Raw genomic sequence first — 13,701 nt, forward strand, 5'->3', positions numbered from 1 at the left:
TGAATTTACTATGTTTACTTTTAAAAAAAAAAAATGGGGGGAATTGAATTTGGGTGCATTATAGGTAAGTTTATATTTCTAACTTGGCTACTCAATAATTGTATTTACTATGTTTATTTATGAATAAAAAAATTCTCTTTTTTATTGTCGAATAAACAATTTTCTTCTTAAAAAAATTGAAAGGATGAATCAAATGAATTTTGTTCTTAATAAAGGTTTCAAGTTTTTTTTTTTTGTTTGTGGGTGTGTTATGACAACCAGTAAGACTGAGTTTGCAAATTAACCATCATATACTTCTTTTTAAATGGACTGAACCCCAGTACATTCCATATTTCCATCAATTAATTAAAAGATAGAAATAAAACATTGAAATATGTATATAGAAGAGGTTGATTAGTATGTCTATGGCTTTTGGAGAAATGGTGATGCGGCATATTAAATGAGTACCCAAGCCAGCTGTTTGTTGCATCATATCCTTGGGTTGCTCTGCTGCATGGATCTAAATTCTAAGGTGGAGTTTGTTTGCTATTTGCATAATATTGGTATATAATTGGCATATATAGTAGTAGCCTAGTAGGTTAGGGTGGGGTGTTTATAAGACTGTAACAAGTTAACAACAAACAACTAGTTATTGCATCTCAACTACACCTATACATACAACTATTCATGTATATATATATATATATGCAAGAATGCTCTAAAACTAATTGGTTAGTAAGTTAATACAAAGCTAACCACCTTATTGGGTCTACCGTATAATATAATCTCAAAATCTGAACCGTTTATGTTTTAGACCTTATTTTAAAGATCATCGTTGTTAAAAATCTTCAAAATCGAAAGTCATTTAGTCATTTGATTATAACAACAACTATTTATACACTTTTATTGAAAATACTAATCATCTATTTATTTGATCTCAATTAGATGACTAAATGATTTCTGATTTAGTTGATTTTTGCAATGATGATCTTTGAAGTATGACCTAGATAATAGACGATTTGGATTATTAGATTAGTTATGTGGTGATCTCAAAAGCATGGTTAGTTTCATATTAACTTGCTAACCAGTTAGTTTTAGAGCACTCCTCTATATATATATATATGGAGAAAAATCGGTGACATCTTATTTTTGACACAATATTTAAATGAGGCTCATTCCATATATGATTTCAACGATCTGAATTGTCTATTTTTTAGATCTCCATTAAAAGATCAACCTTATAAAAGGTTAGATAAATCGGAAATCATTAAGCTAATGTAAATGTAATGTGTGTAAAGAGCATACATAAAGCACACTCTACCTTTTATGGGCCAATGGGGTTCTCACCGACTAGCTACCAAGCATAACTTACTAGATACTTAAATATTACAGCATCTGACAAATTATCAAATTAATAAGCTAGTTGTACTACATACAATTTGTTTATTCCATTTAGAAAAAGAAAAACAGTTTCTATTATATATGATCCTTTAATTAGTGGTGTGCATCAAGAAACACAATCAAGATGATTAATTGAATAACTAAATAAAGACCAATAACACTTACATGATGTCATAGTGAACAAGTCTTCTCATCTCTACAATCCTTAGTGCAACTCAATATGAGGCTGAGAATAGTTTTCATATAATAATATTGTGAGAGCAGAGACTTGTCCTAATATAGTCGTACTAAGATTAGAGTCATCCCATAAAGGTCTTACTTCTATCTCTAATAAAACACACACTGCAATAAAAACTCCTTATTCATGTTCAATTAGGACTTCAATAGTCCTACTTATTAGGCCCTATATGCTTGACAAAACAGAACCACTAAGTGTCAAGTAACATCCGGATTAGTCTTATTACAACTCCTTCTTAGACTATAAATTATGATGAGTTGTTGTATCCTTATGCAAAGTGATTAGTCTATAAAGAATTTTTACATTCTCCGACTTGGACTAATTCACAATGCTCAACAAGTACACCATAAAGAACGGACCAAAAATCCTTAGCTGCAAAAGAAAACACCTAAATATGATTTAATCAATTACTGGTTTAACATGGAACCATAGAAAAGATCTTGTAGTACTAAAAAAGCAAGCATCTTATAAACACCAATGTAAAACAAGTAATTTCACAAGTCACCTATATAAACATGAAATCAATGTGCTAATTCTTAAGTGATTCAAAACCTGATGCACATCAGTCCACCTTAAGATTCTAATCAAACAAAATCTGCCTTAAATGCTTCAAGAAAGCCGATAAGTTTCAAAATGAAACTGCATTCCAGAATCTAAACTGAACAACACCATCCATGAACATTCAATAGCAATTAAAATCAAAATTATATTTCTGTAAAAACTGCAACAAAAATATAATAAGGTTCTTGAGATGTAATTGAAATCAAGATGATAAACCGACAAAAGTGTTTAATTTGGAAGTGCACTTTAACAACATCTTTGGAAATGTCAGTATACAATCAAGAACTTAAAATTAATCAAAGGTTTGATAAAAGAATAACCACAAAACTCCCACTAGTCTATAACATCAAAAGACTCTAAAACTTTCATTCTTGTAACATGTTCCTTGAAAACTCCTATAGGCATAGCCTTGGTGAATGAGTCAGCAAACTTGATCTATATGTCTAGACTTTGTAGATCTTCTGTTGTTCTTTGCAAAGAATACTACAGCCTCATTGTCACAATAGAGAGTCATCGGGTTTGTTGCAGAATCCACAACTTGAGTTGCTTGAACAAAGTTCCTCAACCATACTGCTTGTGTCCCAGCTTCATAAAGTGCCACAAATTCAGCTTACATAGTTGAGGTAGTAGTTAAGGTCTTCTTGCCATTTCTTCATGCCACTGCACCTCCAGCTAACATAAATAGAAAACCTGAAGTTGACTTCCCATCTTCTTTGCTCCTTGCTAAAATCAGAATCAGAATATCCAATATTCTCAAGTTCATCAATTTTCTTGTACACAAGCATATAATCTTTTGTTTTCTGCAGATATCTAAGCACCTTATTATCTGCAGTGTAATGTGTCAAACCTGGATTGGTTTGATATCTGCCTAAAATCCCCACTGCATAGCCTAAGTCTGGTCTGGTACATACCATTGCATACATTAAATTGCCTGCAAGGGAAGCTTCTTAGAATCTGGACAACCAGCAAAATATGAATCTGTAAATCCAACCAATTCAAGCAACTTTCTCTCTTGTAACATAACCTATATTCTTTTGTTCTTTGCAAATATCTCATCACTCTCTTTGCTACAACCCAATGAGCTAATCCTACATTTGATTGAAACCTGCCTAGCACTGAAATTGCAAAAGCTATATTTGGCCTAGTGCAAACTTGAGCATACATTAAACTTCCCACCATAGAGGCATAGGGTCTTGACTGCATCTCATTCTGCTCTTGATCAGTCAATGGACATTTCTTCGTGCTCACTTATCACCTTTTCTCATAGGTACATCATTGCCAATACGATTACTCATGTTGAACCTCTTAAGTATCCTTTCTATGTAACCTTTATGAGACAAACCTAGAATCCCTTTCTCTATCTCAAGTAATCTCTATGACTAGCACATATGAAGCATGTCCCATGTCTTTCATGTCAAAACTCATAAATAGAAAAGTCTTAGTATGATTCAACATTGTCAAATTTGTGTAAGCTAGCAAGATGTCATCAACATACAACACTAAAATCACAAAATGTCTCCCACTAATTAACCTTGATATATATACACTCATCTACTGGATTCTCAAAGAAACCAAAAGACTGAATTACTTCATCAAATTTAAGATACCATTGCCTTGATGCTTATATCAAACCATAAATGGATGATCTTCAGTTTGCAAACTAAACTCTCTCTCCCTTCTTGAATGAAATCCTCTGATTGCTTCATATAAATTTCTTCATAGAGATCTTCATTCAAGAATGCAGTCTTAACATCCATTTGGTACAGAAACAAGTCATAGGGCTAGTTTGATATTGATGTTTTGTGAAAATAATCACTATCACATGTGATGTGATTATAATCAGCTGTGAAATAAAACAGTTAAACGTGTTTGGTAAACTGTATTATAAAAGTGTTCTAAGTACAAAAAACGATTCTTATGTGTTTTGTATATATTAGTATTAAAAGTGTTTTGACTGTATATAATGACTAAAATGGATATGATGCTGAAAGTGTTTTAAAATTACTTGTTTGGTTAAAAAACCACTTTCACTTTGCAAAAAAAGAAAAGAAATATATATATATCCAACATTTGCAATAGTGTTGTTATTATTATCCTTCTTTCTCATATGTGGCTGGAAAATGCAGATCGTCAACGGAGAAGCTCGGCTTTGTTTTGCGTTAGCGGTGATGGAATAAGCCAGCGAAGACTAGAGGGAGAGAGAGAAGGGGGGAGGAGGCGAATTAAACCCACCAAGAACCTATGACGTTGGCCGCCGGACGGAGCCACATGCGCCGGTGCAGGCACGTGGAGGAGAGAATGCAGAGAAGAAAAGGGTGTCGAGAAGAGAGAAATGGGAGAGAGAGAGAGAGAGAGAGAGAGAGAGAGAGAGAGAGATAGAGATAAATATATATATACATATATATATGATTTAATGAAATTATAAATCTGACTTTGGGTTTTAAAACTCATGGGTGTGAAATGGCAAAATTTTTAAAACCCAAATTCCTTCTCATAGAAGGTACATAGACAACTCACGGGTTTTACATCAACTAAATCCAAAAGGAATCTTGACTCTAGCTCCAATCTCAACATCCACCTTTATTCCATTGCCTACAAACACATAAACCTCATCCTTACTTGACTTCCTCTTGCTTATGAACCCCTGCAAAGTATTGGACACATGAATTGTAACCTCACTGTTAAGCCACCAAGTATCACTAGCAACATCAATAAATTAGATTCAAAACATCCTTCTTGAGAGCTTACTTGTTTGTAGTTTGGGAAGATGGTGTTAGAGAACCAATTTTGGGTGACAATTTTCAATGTGACATAATTAATATGATTGATAAAATTGATTATTACTTGATGCGGAATCATAAATGATATAACAGATTAACATAAATAACAAGCATATCGATCAAATTAGTGAGTGGATTTGTTTGAATAAATGTGTATGTGAAATATATTTTAGTTTAAAAATAGACATTTTAGCTTTAAATTTGTAGTTGGTAAAACATACAAGTGTACTTTAACATGACATCATTCATATATGAGGTGTCTCCAATTAGAATTTTAAAATTCCAACAAAATTTGGGTGTTCTCAATTAAGATTTTTATGGATTTCATAGAAACATAGATGTCCCCAACTAGAATTTAAATAGATTCCTTAAAAATCCAAATGTCCTCAAAAACTCATGAATTTTATTAAGTAGTGGGTTTTTGTGGATTTGGATGGATTTTGTTCACATAACAAAAGTCATGAGAATTCTTGCTATTTCTCTTTAGATTTTGATGAATTCTATGAAAATCAATACAAATTTATAGAATTTATGAAATCTGCAAATTTCTTTAAAATTCATTAAAATTTCAATTGGAGATCAATTAGGACTTATAATAATGGATATCAATTTCAAGTGACACAACATGACAACCAAAAACGACCTCTTCAAATAAGGGTCATCAATGTAGTTGGAACGCACTAGAAAGTGGTTGGAGAGAGACTTGAAGAAGTGGGTGTTTCTTTCCATCCAATCCTAATTTTGGTTAAAACTTTTCCTAGAAATGGCTAATTTTTTAACGTAGAGGAGGGTTAGATTTTGGCTATACCCAAGGAGTGAAATTTCGAAAATTTCGGCGAAATTTCGCCGAAATTTTCGTTTTTTGGGGGTTCCGAAATTTTATACCATATCCGTTAATTTTCGTTAATTTTTCGGCGAAATTTCGGTAAAATTTCGGTCGAAATTTCGACGCAGCCTCCGTTCAATTTTGTAAACTGTCAGCGAAATTTCGCCGAAATTTCGTCGAAATTTGGCGAAATTTCGTCGAAATTTGGCGACTATACACTCAGATCTGAATCTGCCCAGCCCCATTTCCTTCCATTTTCATCTCTCAGATCTCTCTCTCTCTTCTCTCTCTTCTCCTCCTGCGCAACACCTTTCTTTCTCTCTTTTCTAGTTCTCTGTCATCTCTCTCTCTCTGTCTTCTCCCCTGCAGCAGAAACTGCGCGCACCCAGCTGCCTCCGGCCTCCGGCGTGATCCCCTGCCTCCTCCCCCATCGTGGCCTCCGGCGTGACCCCCTGCCTCCTCGCCCATCGTGACCCTCTTGCCCTGCAAGCTAGGCTGCAAGTCTGCAACCAAATAATCAAATACAGATAACCCACTGCTGCGGCTGCTGCCTTAAGAATTTGTAACTGTAGCTGTGTATATTCATTATAATTTATGTTTAACAAGCTACGCAGCCTACGCTAGCTGTATATATATGTATAGAGGGCCCTTCCAATAAGGGATCCCTCATTTAGTGTTAAATGAGGGATCACCTTGTGGGGCCCACACGGGTCGTTTTGTGTTAATCCGAACCGTCCATTTTTTACATCTCCATTGATAGATCATTTCTGCAAAAAATCAGCCAAATCGGAAATCGTTTACCCGTTCGATTAAGCGGTCAAAGTTTAGGTGTTTATAGAGGAATTTGTTGTTCGTCCATTTATTTTAAACTTTGACCACTTAAAAGAACGAGTAAACGATTTTCGATTTGGCTGATTTTTTGCAGGGATGATCTATCAATGAAGATGTAAAAAATGGACGGTTCGGATTAACACAAAACGACTCGTGTGAGCCACACAAAGTGATCCCTCATTTAACACTAAATGAGGGATCCCTTATTGGAAAGGCCCTCTATATGTATATATATAGATATGTTAATCACGTGTATGAGTGTATCTTTTTGTTAATGTTTGATATATATAATTTTCCCATCTATTTACTGGGTTACAATTATTTTGTATAAAACATTAATTTGTCAAATTGACAGAAATACTGTATGGCACTATGGCTTTTGATTTGTAGATTTAAGTTGGTAGGTTTTTGGGTAATAAATAACAAAATAACCTCCACTTGCCAGTCAGTAATAAGTCACCCACCGGCCACCACCACCATCCAAATGTATTATATATATATTAATATATTAGTATATTCTATTAATAATAATATACTTATTAGTTAGTAACTTTAGTTAGTAGTTACTGCTTTTAACTCCACCGAAAATACAAAGCACCACTTAATGAGGTCTTGAGTGTCACTTTATACAACAAGTGATCATTCAATCTAAGAACACACTTTTAATTATTTGATTATTTCAACTTTTTTTTTTGGTCAAGAATTGTTTATACAATTATATTTATTAATTATATACCTCTTTATATTCTATTCTGATGTAGTAACTCAGTACTCAGTTATATATGGCTATATATAATATATGTGTAAGTGTGTAACAAACTAACAATTACCAATGATACATGATATACTCATATACATCATACATGCAGTGAGTATATGAATCAAAATTAAGTGTATGAGTGTATCCATGTTATAAATTATAATATTTTAGTACTGGCTTTTTTTTGCATATAAAACTTTGGAGACTGAGTGGTACTGCTATTATGGCCCATCTGAGATGTTATTTATATAATTATTAATTAGTGACTTATTTTTTTAACAATATTTACTTCCAGCGTGCATTATATTCATCTCATATCACATGAAACTTACTATATAATTTGATTTCTTCAATGTTTTTTATCAATATAGTAGATAATATGTTAAATAAGCATACAGTCAAGTTTTATTCAAAATTTCCGTATTTTAATAGTAATTTTCGTCATTTTTATCTAATTTTGTCGAAATCGAAATTTTAATCGAAATTTCCGCGAAAATTTCCGTAGAAATTTCCATCGAAAATTTCCTCGAAACCGAAATTTTACTCCTTGGCTATACCTTTGTCAAAACCACGTAGGAAAAAGACAGCACCATTGTTAATGAAAAAAAACGACTGTCGTTTTATTTGATAAACAGAGACCGAAACGTGTTGTCGTCGTCTAAGAATCTTTTTCCGATAAGATGGTCTTGAAAGGAACTGAAATGAAACCTGGGAATCAAATGTTGTATAATTGTATTTATTGTACAATATTTGTACTGGTACTTCCCATTTGCGATTCCTCTGAACCCATTTAATCCTTATTTGTTCGTTCAGAATCTAAAGTCTCTGTCTTTGTCTTTGGGTGGTGGGAGAGTACCCACCATTATCCGCCGCACAAAACCCACCACCCACTCCCATCTCTCTTTCTTATTTTAGTCCATAATACTTGAAAATACTTCCATCTCTCTGTAAATTTCAAGGTATGTAATCCTCTCTTTGGAAACCCATCTCCCACAACCACTTTGAAAAATCAATTTACTTGTTTTTTTGTTGACCCAAATAAAATGTGATTGGATGTTGTTGGTTTTTTTTTGTGTTTGGTTGTGATGTTTTGTTCCAGTTTCAGCCTTATATCTGTTTTGTTCCACAAACTGGGTGTGCGATAAGCTTTGGTTGTGTTCAGGAAGCACCCTTTGTCCAGCTTCTTCACATTGAGTTACTCAATTCTCAGTTTACATCATTTTATATTGTAATTCTGAAGGGGTATATTTTGCACCCATTTGATTGAAATAACATGTCGCAAGTGATGAAGTCATGCATATTAAACTCAAACAAACTCACGCACAACCACAAACTGCGTCCACAATTTTTGGTTTAGCAAGTAATGCATGCAATCACCAATTTTACCCATTTGGATAACAATTTCATTTCTGTTTTTGATTGGCTCTTTAGGGCTAAAGAGACCAAGAGAGAGAGAGAGAGAGCGGTTGGCAATGGCAACACAATCTGAGAAGTTTTCTGTAGATTTTGTAATGGGAGGAGTAGCAGCATTGGCGTCAAAGAGTGCAGCGGCACCCATTGAGAGAGTGAAGCTTCTGTTGCAGAATCAGGGAGAAATGATAAAAAGAGGACAACTTAAGAGACCTTATAAGGGTGTTGGTGATTGCTTTAGAAGGGTCTTTAGAGAGGAAGGCGTCTTGTCCTTTTGGAGAGGCCACCAGGCCAATGTAATTCGATATTTTCCTACACAGGTACTTTTGTGACTTTCTGTTCCCCCATTGAAATCTTGTTTCTCTTGCAAAATTTGAGCTGGAAATGACTTACTATCTTAAACACTCTTCTGGCATTTGCCCTGTTTATTTTTCTCTCAAGACGAGAATTTTCACAAGGTATCTCAACTTTCCAGGACTTTTCTTCCCTTGTCAATTTGTTGTTTCTTCCACTAAAATGGTGGATTCAGATATCAGGTTCGTTTAGGAGAAGATGTAACAACTTAATTTTGGAATGTATTCTACCTTTTTGGTTCTCCATAGACCTGAGATTTGTCTCGTAAATATATATTGTGGATTTTTCTTCACTTAGAGGTTAACAAAACAGGACATTGAACATATTTATCTTAGCAATTCGTGTTTTTGGATGGAAAGGAAGTCCGCTAATTTATTACCAATTGTCTTAGCATTTTAATTATAGAGAATTCCAGCCATCTTCTGAATTACATCACTTCTTGGCATCACAGAAGATAATGGAGGTTTTGATCATTCTGCTTTGTCACTTGGAACTTGGGAATATTTATTATACTATGTTAAATCAAACGTATGTCATTTTTTGATTTGCACTTTACAGTCCTACCAAATGTTATCAGCAAACCTATTTGTAATATTCGTAGGCTGTAATATATGTAGGCTTTCAACTTTGCTTTTAAAGGTTACTTCAAAAGCATTTTTGGCTGCTCAAAAGAGAAAGATGGATACATAAAGCGGTTTGCTGGAAATGTGGCTTCAGGAAGTGCTGCTGGAGCAACTACTTCAATATTTCTTTATCATTTAGATTATGCACGTACACGGCTAGGCACTGATGGAAGGGAGAGTGGTAGACGCCAGTTCAAAGGGCTTCTAGACGTTTACACTAAAACCTTGTCGAGTGATGGAATAGTGGGTCTCTATCGAGGTTTTGGGGCTTCAATTATCGGAATTACGATGTACCGAGGCATGTACTTTGGAATTTACGACACCATGAAGCCTGTTGTTTTGGTTGGGCCTTTGGAGGTAAGCATTTCCGTTTCTGGAAAAACATGCTCGATGTTATCTGTATAATTCAATGGGGAGTGTATTTGCATATCAACCTATGACAAAAGCATGCATTCTTGACTGTAGTGCATTCATAGCAGTTGCATGGATATGTAGGAAACATACTGTGGTGGCTCCCTCTAGAATAATGATCTATAATGATTTTTAATATCTATAATGATTTTTAATGTTGGCCAAAAGATTTTGAACATCTAAGTGCAAGTCTTTGAGAGAGATGTAAAATATGTTTGTGATTACTTTTAGATTGAAATTTGTCTCATCATTCTTGATAATCCTTTATCCCAATCCTCAAAGTTAAATCATTTGAATTTCTCCAGGGGAATTTTTTGGCTAGTTTCTTGCTTGGTTGGAGTGTCACAACAGTCTCTGGGGTCTGTGCCTATCCATTTGATACTGTTCGGCGGAGAATGATGCTAACCTCAGGACAACCCTCAAAGTATCACCATGCTTTGCATGCATTTCGTGAGATCGTTCGACTTGAGGGTTTCACAGCATTGTTCCGAGGAGTTACTGCAAATATGCTTCTAGGTGTTGCTGGGGCTGGGGTACTTGCAGGATATGATCAGCTGCACCGGATTGCAAATAGACATGGTTATTCTTTTGAATCACATCAAAGAGTTTTGAAGTGAAAGTCTGAACATGACATTTGTATACTAGTGTTACCTCTTCATTGATTCATACTTACAAAGATTTCAGAATTTGGGAAGAAAGTGACAAATAGAAAAAAGGTCAGGCAAGGTGATCAAGGAGTTGTTGATCTATTAACACTGCTTCTTTCTGGGATGCCTAAAGAAAATCAAAGGCTTCCGTGTATACTCTTTGTACAGTTGAATATGATAGTGGACCCCATTATGGGCTCATTTGATTGGCTATGAGGACAAGGTTGGTCCTCAAACAATCATTTCTCTAAATTATATTCACTGTTAAGACCTAGTACTGAGTACAGATAGAGATACAGAGAAGCTGTTTATTTTACAATTTATGCTTAACCTCAACTTATAATTGTAAAAATGCTTTAGGAGAATAATTTTTCTGATGATTTTATTCTTCTCATTTAGAGGAATTATATAGGATTACAGATATACAAGTATGGTAAGTCAACTACACAAATTAAGCTACACAATCCCACAAATCTCTCTCTTACAAATCTCTATAATATCTGCACAATTGACTCACTTCAACACTCCCCCTCAAGTAGGTGAGTGGATATCACACATACCCAACTTGACCAGTGAGTCATTAAATACCCTGTTGGCCACTGCTTTAGTAAGTACATCTGCTAATTGATCTTCGGACTTCACAAATGGAAAGTTAACAATTCCAGCTTCAAGCTTCTCTTTGATAAAATGTCTGTCAATCTCCACGTGTTTAGTCCGATCATGCTGAATCGGGTTATGTGCAATGTTTATGGCTGACTTATTATCACAATGTAAATTCATAGCAGTTCTTGGTTTTAAACCCAAGTCTCTGAGTAAGTTCCGTAGCCAGAGTAACTCACATACTCCAAGTGCCATACCTCTATACTCAGCTTCAGCACTTGACCTTGCTACTACTGGTTGCTTCTTACTTCTCCAAGTTACAAGATTACCACCGACAAAGGTGAAGTACCCAGAGGTAGACCTTCTATCGTCAGCCGAACCTGCCCAATCAGCATCAGTGTAGCCTTCAACCTTCAGGTGACCATGATTAGAGAATAATAGACCTTTGCTTGGAGCAGATTTCAAATATCTCAGTAAGCGCTCTACAGCATCCATATGGGGTTTACGTGGGTCATGCATGAACTGACTCACCACACTTACTGCATATGCAATATCAGGTCTGGTATGAGATAAATAAATCAACTTTCCTACAAGCCTCTGGTATCTCCCTTTGTCAGTAGATGATGCACTCAAACACTCAAATAGCTTGTGGTTCTGTTCAATAGGAGTATCAGCTGGTTTACACCCAAGCATCCCTGTTTCAGATAACAAATCCAGGACATATTTTCGTTGGGATAAAAAAATACCATGCTTCGATCGAGCCACTTCAATCCCAAGAAAATATTTCAAGTCTCCAAGCTGCTTCATCTCAAACTCAGAAGCTAAATACTGCTGTAAACTAGACATTTCCTCATGATCATCTCCTGTGACCACCATATCATCAACATAGATAATCAAGGCAGTGATTTTACCTCTTCTTTGCTTCAAGAACAAAGTATGATCTGAATTACTTTGTTTGTAGCCAAAATTCCTCATAGCTTTGGTGAACCTACCAAACCAGGCCCTTGGTGACTGCTTTAATCCATACAGAGCCTTCTTCAGTCTACACACCATTCCTGTATCTGAATACTCTGATATACCTGGAGGAGGATCCATATATACTTCTTCAGTAAGGTCTCCATGCAAGAAAGCATTTTTGACATCAAACTGGAGAAGTGGCCAATTCTGATTGGCAGCTAATGATAACAACACTCTGACTGTATTCAGCTTGGCAACTGGTGCAAAAGTCTCTTGATAGTCAACACCATAAGACTGAGTGTACCCTTTTGCAACCAACCGAGCTTTGAACCTTTCAATGGATCCATCTGCTCTATGTTTCACTGCAAATACCCATCTACATCCTACGGTTCTCTTTCCCTTTGGTAGGGGAACAAGTTCCCAAGTCCCATTTTTCTTCAATGCTTCCATTTCCTCTGTCATCGCTTTGGTCCACCTAGAATCTGCTAGAGCATCCTGCAATTTACTAGGGATAGATGCAGAAGATAATTGATGTACATAAGATGCATATGACTTGGATAACCTATGGGATGAAACGTGATTATTAATTGGATATTTGACTTTGGCTTTGGGATCAGGTTCATACATAACAGGAGGAATACCTCGAGTACTACGAGGTGGAAGTTGATATTTTGGAGAATTAGACACAGAATCAAACAAATCAGAAGAAGAAGGAGGTACCTCAAGAAGCACATCTGGAGGTGATTGTACTAGTGGTTCAGTAGAGGGAGTTGTATTATCATGGACATCACCAGAAATAATATGTTCAGGAGCATGTTGTTCATCATCCCCTTCTGGAATTGAGTGTTCGGGATGACCGTGATCACTAGACGAAGTAGAATGCTCAGATTCAGTTGCCTTTGTCTTCTCTAAAGGCTCTTTCATTTTGAATGTATCATAAAACCTCAAGTCTAAAACCCATTCAGTCTGAGTCGTCACTTCACCATTCGTCTCCCCCGGAAGGGAAGAATCAGTACTTGTCATAGGATAAAATAACTCATGTTCATGGAAGGTAACGTCCATAGTCACATAGAATCTCTGAGTTGAAGGATCATAACATCGATAACCTTTTTGGTTAGAGCCATAACCCACAAAGATACATTTGAGAGCACGAGGGTGAAGCTTGTCACGTTGATGAGGATGTATGTGGACGAAAACCACACAACCAAATACCCGAGGCTCCAAATGTAAAATAGAGGGAAGAGCAAAGTGATCAGACAAAACATCCAAAGGCCGACGAAACTCCAAAACACTGGACGGAGTTCGATTAATGAGATAAACAGC

At 35.6% G+C, this 13,701-nt stretch overlaps 1 protein-coding gene across 5 annotated transcripts; it reads left to right on the top strand.

The window, feature by feature from the left end:
- Positions 1–8,105: 8,105 nt before the first annotated feature.
- ER-ANT1 (endoplasmic reticulum-adenine nucleotide transporter 1) lies at positions 8,106–11,166 on the top strand. 5 transcript variants are annotated; one of them, XM_086227341.1, is made up of 6 exons: positions 8,106–8,335; positions 8,476–8,570; positions 8,808–9,106; positions 9,262–9,322; positions 9,780–10,120; positions 10,480–11,166. In XM_086227341.1, exons 3-6 carry the CDS (start codon positions 8,849–8,851, stop codon positions 10,789–10,791), a joined length of 972 nt encoding a protein of 323 aa, XP_086083467.1. In that variant the 5' UTR covers positions 8,106–8,335; positions 8,476–8,570; positions 8,808–8,848; the 3' UTR covers positions 10,792–11,166. The 5 variants fall into 5 exon arrangements, with proteins under 5 accessions (XP_086083467.1, XP_086083463.1, XP_086083465.1 ...); XM_086227337.1 differs by having other exon boundaries at positions 8,107–8,335; positions 8,476–9,106; XM_086227339.1 differs by lacking the exon at positions 8,476–8,570 and having other exon boundaries at positions 8,107–8,335; positions 10,480–11,164.
- The last annotated feature ends 2,535 nt before the right edge of the window (positions 11,167–13,701 follow it).

This window comes from Dryas octopetala, chromosome 9 (assembly GCF_963921425.1).
Source record: "Dryas octopetala chromosome 9, drDryOcto1.1, whole genome shotgun sequence".
In the NCBI taxonomy this organism is placed as follows: Eukaryota; Viridiplantae; Streptophyta; class Magnoliopsida; order Rosales; family Rosaceae; genus Dryas; species Dryas octopetala.